This window comes from Onychostoma macrolepis, chromosome 11 (assembly GCF_012432095.1).
Source record: "Onychostoma macrolepis isolate SWU-2019 chromosome 11, ASM1243209v1, whole genome shotgun sequence".
Taxonomy (NCBI): Eukaryota; Metazoa; Chordata; class Actinopteri; order Cypriniformes; family Cyprinidae; genus Onychostoma; species Onychostoma macrolepis.
Window position 1 is genome coordinate 28,245,948 of NC_081165.1, and position 11,999 is coordinate 28,257,946.

Below are 11,999 nucleotides of genomic sequence, written 5' to 3' on the forward strand. Positions count from 1 at the left end.
GTTATTACTTTATAGCATGTACAATAGAAATAATAGGGTCCCCTATGCAGGAATTCAATTGTAACCTTGATTGAAATTGCTTCCAGTGGGTGAGGGTCGGATGTGGATGGTGCCCCCATGGAGCTGATGCCACGGATCAACAAAAATTCCAACATACATGGCATTTGTTTACTATGCAAGCTTGTTTCCATCACAGAATAAAAAAGTAAAAACAGTAATTGTGACCTTTTTATCTCACAATTCGGACTTCTATTATTGGAATTGCGAGTTTACTTTTTGCAATTCAGACTTTATCAGAAATGTGAGATACTGTAAATTCACAATTGCAAGAAAAAACAAAGAATTACCCTTTACCCTTTATATTCCACGGCAGAAATAAGCTTTCATAGGTTCCACATGTGTAAGGGTAAAAAAACAAACAAACATAAAAAATGCACAGCTTGACACACATTCTCACTCCTCTCCCCTTTTCTCCCTTTTTCTGATACAACTACTCCTCTCCCAGGCATTATTTCTCTCTCTCTCTAATTCTGTGTTGTTCTGCATCCACAAAACAAATTCAAAGAGCTCTTTTTTACTCTACGTGTCTGATGTAATTGAAAGAGCTTCAACCCCTGACTATTCCTCCAACTGAGACTGAAATCAGCTATTTCTAAATATTTCAGTGATCAAAATAAAAATGCTAATCAGTTGTTACAATATTTTATAGAGAGAGATTTTTTCAATACCTTTGAGCTGCTGTTGTAGCAGAAGTAGAAGCTTCATACTATATTTAAGGTTTGGAACATTAGGTCTTCGTTTCTGACATGATGTGTTTAAGCATTTGTAAATAAGACTATTTTAAAGATCCATGATTTTGGTTTTGGATAAGCTTGTATGAAAAAAAATGTAAGCATTTTAGAAACATGGTAATTGATTGTGTGAAAACAACATGAATTGTGTCACAACAGACGGATGTTGTGCTAATTGTGTTTAGAGTTTTGAAAATGTGACTACAGATTGGACAAAAGATGTTAGCAACTGAAAAAAACTGTAATATTAAAAATCATACAATTTATCAGTTGCAGTGAATTTAAGTTTATTAAAGACAAATTATGTACAGTATATTACCAAGAGCAGAATCAGCGAGATTACAGATGAGTAGATTTTGAAACTCAAAATATGGAATTTTATCCAACTAAGCAACAATAATTATTAGAATTATTAGAAACAGTATTAAAAATCCCATCATTTAATGTCATTTGACACTTTATTTGATCTTAAATTAGGACATGCCAATGTATATATTTGATTTATATATACTTGTGATCTTTGTGTTCATAAACAGACATTTTTCTTAATTCAATGTTGTCTTTTTCTTCTTAAACCTATTGCTTTGTGATTGTATAAGTCATTTTAAATCAGTCAGGAATAAGATGAATAGAAAGCAATGAATAGTATGAAATACATAAATTACACAGCTTACATCATCCATTTTATGTAACTCCGTAAGTTAATGAAAATATCATGAAATTTCTTAGTAAAACCATGAATTAAGTGCTTTACAAAAGTTAACAAAACATTTACTTAAAAATACAGAAAATGCAAATGCAAATTCTTCAACACTATATGATAAAGAAATAATACCTGCGCACAGAGCAGTAGGAGACAAATGGAAAGTTCAGTCGCGTTACAGTTCCACATATTCAGAATACGCTTCACTTCATTAGCACATGGCAAAATGGAGCACATGAAAAAGGGTACATCAAAATGGAAATGAAAGTATCCAAATAACACATACGTGACCCTGCAGCACAGAAGCAGTCATAAGCAGCAGCTATATTTGTAGCAATAGCCAACAATACATTGTATGAGTCAAAATTATACATTTTTCTTTTATGCCAAAATCATTAGGATATTAAGATCATGTTCCATGAAGATATTTTGTAAATTTCCTACCGTAAATATATCAAAACTTAATTTTTAATTAGTAATATGCATTGCTAAGAACTTCATTTGAACAACTTTAAAGGTGATTTTCTCAATATTTAGATTTTTTTGCACACTCAGATTCCAGATTTACAAATAGTTGCATCTCAGACAAATATTGTCCAACAAACCATACATCAATGGAAAGCTACTTATTCAGCTTTCAGATTATGTATAAATCTCAATTTTGAAAAAAATTGACACTTAAGACTGGTTTTGTGGTCCAGGGTCACATATATAAAAAGAAAAACACACTACAAATTAATCAATGTCTACGATATTCAATACTTTTCAAACAGTGTCTAAAATTTCACATGAAACGATATTTTTAACTTTTAGTGTGGAGCTACAGCAGAAAGAACCCAACCAAAGCAGTTCTCCATGGCTTTGCTGCAGACTGTTCGAACTCAGCGGGCAATAGCGCCACCTGCGCAACCAATAGGAAGTGCGATCTCATTAACACAGGCAGGAACGGCATTTACCGTATTGACCCGAATATAAACACATCATTTTTCTTAAACTATTTTCATATTGCATATTTTTCCTATTTTAATTTTAGTTTTGAAAGTATGGTAAATACTGGCAAAAATATACCAACAATCACATTTAAAAATATACACTTTTTGATAAACCATAAAAATAAAAGGTAGCCCATCTAAATTATATATACAATTAGGCTATCCATCTCATAGTAGCCTACCAAAATGTTATTAACAGTAGAAGTGAAATCTTATTGTAGTCTTCAAATCTGGGTACTGTCTTATGTTTTAAAATCACTTACAGAGGAAGTTTGGTCCCATCAGACTAACATGACAGTCACGACTTCTTTTTCTTTTGTTTTCACTCGCGATCTTTACAACACACATTACATTACATATTTCATGCCACACTGGTTTTACGTGTATTTGGCGCCACCTATTGTTGTGGTGTATTATTGACATGTCAAAGTCTAGACCCCGAATATAAGACGACCGCGTTTTTTCAGATGCATTTCCAAGAAAAAACATTGTCTTATATTCGGGTCAATACGGTACTTAAAGAACCTAAAAACGGACATTTATATTTATATAACATTTATCTCGTTACATATCCAACAATTCATAATAGTTCACAATTAATTAATTATTTTGAATTTTCTTACAAATATTATTAGGGAGTTGTTCTGCCTGTCTAATAACCTCTTTTGCATTCCCATAGTTAACTTTGGCTGTGATCTTAATGGCATCAAGCACCGAATTAGCTTCTTCTGCTGCTTTGTATCCAGTGATTCCTCCTCCAATTGCTCCTGCAAGAGCTGCGGCTCCAAATATGACACCTGCAGCGATTCCTGTACCAGCTGCTGCTCCAATGCTAGCACCTGCAGCAGCTCCTGCTTCCACAGCTGCTGCTCCTCCTGCTGCTGCTTCTGCTGCAGTTGCTGCTAGGGCTATTGCTTTGATTGGTTGTATGTATTTGACTCCTTTGAGTAAAGCCACAACTGATGCCAATGCGACGCCAACACCCAAAAACGCACCAATCAGTGCTCCTGAGGTCACTCCTGCAAGCTTAATGAGAAGTTTTTTCTGAACAATTTTCTTTGCTTTGTCTCGTTTCTCTTCTGGAGACAAATTGTCTTCCGTTATGTTCTTAATCTCATATTTAATTTCTTCATCAGAAATTTGAAGCATCTCATTGGTGTAGCATCCATTCTCTTTCACCATCTTGTCTATGGTCTTCAGAAGATTTCTCACCTGACTTCTGTTACTTTTGTATCCCCATCTGCGGTTTTTCCAATATTTATTGTCGATGACGTGACAGCGACCTCCACATTTATCAACAAGCTTCTGTAGTTTTTCACTTTTCTTCACAAATTCCTCAATAGTTTGACCCTCTAGTTGTTCACCATGAGTGAATAAAACCACTGCATGTTTAAAGGTATCCTCTCCGCAATACTCCAAAATTTTATCCACAATCTCCATTTCTTGGTCTGTGTATCTACCGACCTTCAACACAATGACTACAGCTGCAACTCTTGGAGCGCAATCAGTCACATACTTAACAATTTCAGACTTCACCTTCTCCTCATCTAGTGTTGTATCAAAGATTCCAGGTGTGTCAATAACTGTGACTTTTCTTCTGTCAACCATCCCATCTTTTACATCAGATTTAGCCGATTCAGAATTTGGTGAAGATTTAACTGGGAATATTTGTTCTCTGAGAATTGTATTTCCAGCACTGCTTTTTCCATCTCCTGTTTTCCCAAGAAGGACAATCCTTCTATCAGGTAAAGATGTACTGCCTATATGAAATGGAATCATAATTTAATAATTCATAATTTAATGCAGTCCCTGATTAATGCTGTTATTTCTTACCTCCCATTATTCTAGTCTTTAAGTGAATTTCTGCAATGTAAGACATAAGGAGTGAATTAATAAAATGACTCTTCTTTGACAACCTTTTAGGCAATACCCGGTTTAGAGAGATTACAAAATTAAAGATTCATCTATCTGTTCATCAATCAATCTGTCAATCAAGATCACCAACTTACTTTTCTGTAACTTCATTAAGTGTATCTTAAATAGAAAGTGTTTCATACCTTGACCAGAGTTCACTGAATCATCTGTGAATGTGAGTCTTAATGACCTGCAACAAAAAATGTTTCTCCTGCAAACAAAACAAGGCTTCATCAGTACTTGAATTTATACTATAGTGAGAAGAGGAGTGGCCAGCAGTACTCGTATACTTGAACAACTGTATTTCCTCACTGGTGTTATTTCTAAAGCATCTAAATATAGACAATGGAACTTTTATATCTCGTCTGATCTACAACATATATACACCAAAGGAAGCAGTCAAGCCTTTTTACTAAATAAATCTACACAAGTTGTGCTTAATGTCATATCTAATGGTGTGTTGAGATATTTTCTTTGGAGTGTTACAAGCTGATTGTGCAGAGATAAGATCCCTGAAGTTGCAAAGACTAAAGTCTCAAAACCAAAGAGATATTCTTTATCAAAGTTAAGACTCTGCCACGCCCCCTAAAACGCCTCATTAAAACACGCCCCACATGTCTACGTCACGATGTGGAGATATTTGCATAATGCCGCCCAAATGTTCACGCAAAGAAAGAAGGCGTGGTTTCAGTAACCGCAGTAGTGTTGAAGCAGCCGTGTCAGAGAGACGCTGTGTGTTTCAAGGAGAAAGCAAAAGCACTTTATTTGGCTTTCAGAAGTAGATGCATTTAGGAATCATTAAGATTACTTGCAACAGAACAGCAACGCATTTTATGGACGACCGTTTCGTGAACCTTGGAGAGGAGGTAATTCTGACTTCGCTATGACAATCTGGCGCTTCTGAATCAGCGACTGTATGTTTTGTTATTAGTTTAAGTATTTGCTATTGACTGCGGAGTTTTGCACGTTGTGTGTGTGTGTGTGTGCGCGTTTTTGTGACAAATGAGGACATAGATGTGTATAATAACAAGGGTATGACAGGTATTACAAGGACAAGGTGACTTTTCAGGACATTGACCCATGTCCCCACTTTTCAAAACACTTATAAATCACTCAGAATGGAGTGTATTGAAAATCTGAAATAGCAGAAAGTCTCCTGTAAGGGGTAGGTTTAGGTGTAGGGTTGGTGTAGAGCAATAGCACATACAGTAAGTACAGTATAAAAACCATTACGCCTATGGAGAGTCCCCACTTTTCAGAGAGGGTGCTAGCTGCAGAGCCAAATGGGAGGAGCTGGGGCTCTAGCTCCCCCTCGCTGGAGGTAATGGGTGGGGATGACACCTAACCACACCCTAACCCTACCCCTTACCCTATCGCTAAACATAACTCCACCCATTAGTTCCACAGAGGTGGAGCTGGACATCCAGAGAGGGGGAGCTGGAGGCCATTTGGCTCTACAGTAAGAAGTACTTGACTTTTCACAAAAATAAACGTGTGTGTGCGCGTGTGCAAGTACTCCAGAGTGCAATCTGGACGATGTCGCTCCGCCCACCCCCAGTTACATTGGTTTATAACACGGCAAATCTTATTGGTGTAGACCCGAGCATGCGCATTCCTTTGTGTACGATTTTGTAATTGATTTGGCCATAATACAGAAATAGTATGTGCTAACTCTAGAATCATAGGCCTGTCTTAATTATTATCTGTTTAGTAACCATGTTAATTTTAGTCAGATGAAGTCGTTTACAAATAAACTCTTGACGGCACCTCCGGGTTCTTCAGGCTGCAGCGCTTCATTCATATTTCCTTGAGGATCAGCAGGCCGCGGATCAGCACTAAGTTGGGATTTTATACGCAAATTATGATAATTTACTGTATTTTAGAGATGGACAAACACGAACATAAGCGGCTGATTTTACGTTTTAAAGCACAACCGTTTTTTGTTGTTTAAAGAGATGAGTTATAGCCTATGTTGCTCAATGCGACACAAACTTGTAGGTTATAAAGTGCTAATAAAATGTATTCATTGCAAGCTCAATGTTTCCTTGTTTATATCTTAATAAAATATTTGAGCCTATATTGATTCTCTTACAGTTTTGAAAGGTTCCCATCTTATAGTAAATAAGTGTCCGTGACATCAGATATTAAAAATCCAATTATTTATGTATCCACACCCTCATTTTGTGTGTGTGTGTGTGTGTGTGTGTGTGCTGTAATCTGTGTACGGGATGAATTTATATTCAGTTATTAACACTCGATCGTTGTAGCCATATAGATCTGCATAACTATCGAATATTAAATCACTCAGAGCTGTAAATCTGTGCAATAGATACGTGAGCACTTTTAATGAGTAAAAGAGATCTTCTCTGTGATTATAATTTTTTTATTTATTAAAGACTAATAACTATCTAAAATCAGTATGCCTAATGTAGTACAGTGATTCCTGGTTATTTTTAAAGGATTGAGCAACAAAACCAGTAATTTAATTTGTGCATATAGCCTATATAAAAGTATAAATAAAAATGTTGGAGAGAAAATTAACATGTATTGCTCAAATACACACTAAAGCACATTAATAATAATATTTGCTGTAGGTCAGATTTAATAACAGCTGTTTTAGTAAACAAAAGTGCTTGTGTGCAAACACATTTGAGCTTCATCACTGTGTCTGTTATGCAACTCTGTTCCCCTCTCGGGCTTGAACAGATGGTAAAACTAAGGACATTATTAACTGTCTTTACATTTATTTTGAAAGCTAAAGCTCGCAATTATGGTAAGGGGCGTTACATTTCCGACGAGTGCTTGTGGTGTTCGGCCAATCACAATGCACTGGGTCAGTTGGCCAATCAGAGCAGACTGCACTTGTCAGAAGGAGGGACTTTGTAGAAAACGATGCTTTTGAGAGAGGCGGGGCATAAAGGAACTACAATAATGTACAGTTTTTTTAACATTAAAGCATGTCAACATATTCTGTTACACCAAATACACAAAATAATGATCTTTAAAATAGCATCTTATGACCCCTTTAATATGAAAATAAATAGCCTAATTTAGTTCTATGTATTTTTTTCTTATTCAACCATAATCATGATATTGTAACTTTTCCGTGAACAGCCGTGCATAAATCATAACTGGGACTAATGAAATTCAATAATAACGGCAATCGTATTTAACAATAAAGGCTCATATTTGAATATGTTATTTTCTTTATTTATGAAGAATTATAAGCGTGTGTATGATGTGATTTAACCTATGCATATTTATTTGTTCGAAAGTTTGGCAGAGTGACCACAAGATGCTAGGCCAAGTCTTGTATTGTTTACAGAAAGGCACGTTCTCATCTTTTTATCTGTGTTCTTGTTATCATGTTGCTCTGTGTCTGTTTTTCTTCAAAGCACCAACTTCCCTAATGTTGGTTTGATTGCTTGTGTTACACGGGAAAATAAATTATTTTGCCTACCTGATGTTGTAGATTAATGCGGATTCGGTTCGGGTCACAACTTGCGGGCTTTATGTCAAACGGTTCTGGTCTGGGACAGAAATAAATTAGTGCTGCTGTCGGATAACGGGTCGGGTGTTCTGTTAAGTACTGCTGGTGCACGTTTACCAAACAGGACCCGTGCTTTAAACGTCTCCCCTTCAGATAACCCCATGTGCGTGATGCGCCATTTACAAGTATTTTCCTGAACTGTCACACAGCTCATATATTTTTCCGCCAAGGGGTGAGAACGTTATGATTACAAAAACGATTATTTATTTTTGTTAATTATTATTTTATTTCAGTTAGTTTTTCAATAACTGTTGTGAGTTTTGTTTCGTTTTAGTTTTTCAAATATTTTGACATTTTTATTTTATTTCAGTTTACGAAATTGTTTTTCATCAATCGTTTTCGTCTTGGTTTTAGTTTTTGTTTATGAAAATAACCTTGGTCAGGACTGCAGATTTCCAAGGTTTACGAGCCATCTCAGCTGCCCGAAGACATTCTTTTAGCACCCCGTTGAACCGCTCAATTGTCCCATTAGCTTGAGGGTGATAAACACCCTGCGTTTTCACAAAGTGATGTTTTATTAACAAATTTCGGGAGGAGCATGCGCAGATAATTAACACGGCCAATTTATCATCAGTAATCACACCATCTATCCAATCAGCATGAGAGAGAACCCCTATCAATAATCAAAGCAGCCTTGCCTTCATCATCTCTAGTCTTTAAGCATTCGGTTCGCTCCTTTTGCCATTTCATCACAGACCCCATTTTTTACCGTCCAAACAATGAGACCTATACTCAAAAAAGCAGATCCTGGAGACATTTTTATAGTCCACAATCAAAAATCAGCGTATGGTACCATACCCCTATCCTCGACAGAAACCGCAGACCGGGGGCACCGGACCGCAAGGGCACTTTACCGTCGGACCTCAAAGGAAAATTTTAACTGGTTTCCAAACAAACATGTTCTTTTCTCTTTTTAGTTTTTTGGTCACATGTAAGTGTGAGCAGCTCTTTTAAGCTGAGGATACTTCTCTCCTCTTCTCCACTAATAGGTAACAGAGATATTGAATTAATAATCCATACTGTTAGAATTTTTTTAATTATTACTTGGTTTTATAAAGCTATCCCATGATGCTTTACAGGTGCTGTCACCTCCTACAACCTCGTCATCTGCAGAGTAGAGAAACTGCCACTCAATCACACCAAAATATGCATAATGATGGACTTTCAGGCATCATAGAGGATTATGAAAATACAGTATTTCACTGGAACTTGGTCTTCATCACACTATTTTCTGTTTCTATTTTGTTTTAATTTAATAAATGACAATTGACATTGAACATAAATAAGTACTTAATGTATTCTGCTAATAAAAAGCACTGTCATTTTTGTTACAATTTCGCATGTCATTAAAAATAAATAAATAAAAAGTACCTAATTGACATGCTATTGTTGTTGTTATATTATGTAAAAACCCTAATAGAGGCTACAAGGTAATATAAGACCAGGCAGATAGAGGGGTAAAAAAAACTATATTAATAAATCATATATATACAAATAATATTTATAAAACTATTGAAGATATAAATATACTAATGTACTAATATTAAAGAAAATAAACTATCGGTAAAAAGACCATTAAGGTCCTATATAGCATTTTCAAAGCATGGTTCTTTATGGAACCCTATAAAAAAAGTACAATACTGAATGAATACACACACACATACATATACATATATATATATATACATAATGTAGTGCCGTATATCAAAAGTACTCACCTCTCTCACTCATTTTCTTTCTTTTTGTGTTTGACCGTTTCTGAGAAAACTGTTCTCATTCAAACACTTCAATATATGCAGTAGAGTCGTTGAGCCACTTCCGTCTGAAGTGAAACATTTATGTTTTGTGTGCTTCTGGTAAGTCTTATGGGTGCACATGACAGGAAATGCTGCTTTTACTGTAATACAGCAGTTACACTGTAAATATAAAAAGATCAGCTCATGTCAATAGCTATCAGGTCTTTACTCTTAATGACTCACTCCGCTGTCTTTAATCTTTTTTTCTGTTTTTAACTTGAAAAATCTTCTGTTTGTAAATGTCCCAATCACTGTAACTCTTGTATTTTGATTTTATTAATTAATTTATTTGCCTTTGGTTTTCTTGCTTCTTGTCATTTGCATCTTGTTAACTTTTGTTGTAAGCTGTTTTGTTGTAAGTATAGCTCTTGAGGTTTTTACTCTTGCTTTATATTCTCCAAAAACTCTCCCAGTTTAATTAGAGAGAAATCACTTTTTTTCCTTCTAACAGTGAAAGCAACTAACGTTACTCCTTTTAGTCATGAAGATAATCGGAATTGTAAAAGGTTAGGGTTGTTTGCATGTAAAATTAATCCCCGGAAAACAAATGTTAGTATTTTTAACGGGTCACAGACACTTATTCTTTCTAATTTAATTTTAGTTCTAGTTTAAAATAATCTTGTCGGTTAACGGTTAATAATCGGTTAACGAGCGTTGGTTGTCGGTTAGGAAAAATAACCGAAATGAACATCCCTATTTCAAGCTCCTGCAAATAACAGAACTCTCATTTATAATCAACTTGCAGAAGATGTCATGCTAGCAACATACTAGTAGCATGCTAATCATATTAGAAACATGCTAGCGACATGCTAGTCACTTGTTAGTCATGCTAGCAAGATGCTAGTCACTTGCTAATCATGCTAGTAACATGCTAATCATGTTAGAAACATGCTAGCGACATGCTAGTCACTTGTTAGTCATGCTAGCAAGATGCTAGTCACTTGCTAATCATGCTAACAACATGCTAGTAACATGCTAATCATGTTAGAAACATGCTAGTCATGCTAGCGTCATGCTAGTCACTTGCTAATCATGCTAACAACATGCTAGTAACATGCTAATCATGTTAGAAACATGCTAGTCATGCTAGCAACATGCTAGTAACATGCTAATCGTGTTAGAAACATGCTAGCGTCATGCTAGTCACTTGTTAGTCATGCTAGCAACATGCTAGTAACATGCTAATCGTGTTAGAAACATGCTAGCGACATGCTAGTCACTTGTTAGTCATGCTAGCAAGATGCTAGTCACTTGCTAATCATGTTAGAAACATGCTAATCATGTTAGAAACATGCTAGTCATGCTAGCAACATGCTAGCAACATGCTAATCGTGTTAGAAACATGCTAGCGTCATGCTAGTCACTTGTTAGTCATGCTAGCAAGATGCTAGTCACTTGCTAATCATGCTAACAACATGCTAGTAACATGCTAATCATGTTAGAAACATGCTAGTCATGCTAGCAAGATGCTACTCACTTGCTAATCATGCTAGCAACATGCTAGTAACATGCTAATCATGATAGAAACATGCTAGCGACATGCTAATCATGCTAGCAAGATGCTAGTCACTTGCTAATCATGCTAGCAACATGCTAGTAACATGCTAATCATGTTAGAAACATGCTAGCGACATGCTAGTCACTTGTTAGTCATGCTAGCAAGATGCTAGTCACTTGCTAATCATGCTAACAACATGCTAGTAACATGCTAATCATGTTAGAAACATGCTGGCGACATGCTAGTCACTTGCTAATCATGCTATCAACCTTTTTCTGGTTTTTACCTTTTAAAAACCAGTAAATGAATACTTAACTAGCCTATTTCAAACTGAAAACCTTTAAACTTCAAGCTTTCACAACTGCTTTAAACATTCAGGCTAGGCTTTCTCAAGCCAACCTAAAGTTTGTCTCGACAAACTTTTTAATCTAGTTTAAAATAATCTTGTCGGTTAACGGTTAATAATCGGTTAACGAGCGTTGGTTGTCGGTTAGGAAAAATAACCGAAATGAACATCCCTATTTCAAGCTCCTGCAAATAACAGAACTCTCATTTATAATCAACTTGCAGAAGACTGGTCAAAACAAACAGACCAGCTCTAAACTGAATCAACATCTAAAGCAGGGCTGACACACTCAGTTCCTGGAGGTCCACAGCCCTGCAGTGTTTCGCTTCAACCCTAATTAAACACACCCAGGGTTGGAACTAAGATCTGCAGGGCTGCAGTTTTGACACCCTTGATCTACAGAGTTCTC

At 36.0% G+C, this 11,999-nt stretch overlaps 1 protein-coding gene across 3 annotated transcripts; it reads right to left on the minus strand.

Annotated features, from left to right (window-relative positions):
* Window positions 1–1,215: 1,215 nt before the first annotated feature.
* On the minus strand, window positions 1,216–9,783 carry LOC131549928 (GTPase IMAP family member 7-like). 3 transcript variants are annotated; one of them, XM_058792516.1, is made up of 4 exons: window positions 9,669–9,783; window positions 4,544–4,611; window positions 4,320–4,349; window positions 1,216–4,246 (listed from the first exon to the last, which is right to left on the minus strand). In XM_058792516.1, the coding sequence occupies exons 3-4, from the start codon at window positions 4,324–4,326 to the stop codon at window positions 3,087–3,089; spliced, it is 1,167 nt and encodes a 388-aa protein (XP_058648499.1). In that variant the 5' UTR covers window positions 4,327–4,349; window positions 4,544–4,611; window positions 9,669–9,783; the 3' UTR covers window positions 1,216–3,086. The 3 variants fall into 3 exon arrangements, with proteins under 3 accessions (XP_058648499.1, XP_058648498.1, XP_058648497.1); XM_058792515.1 differs by having other exon boundaries at window positions 1,216–4,349; XM_058792514.1 differs by lacking the exons at window positions 4,544–4,611; window positions 9,669–9,783 and having other exon boundaries at window positions 4,320–4,488.
* Window positions 9,784–11,999: the final 2,216 nt, after the last annotated feature.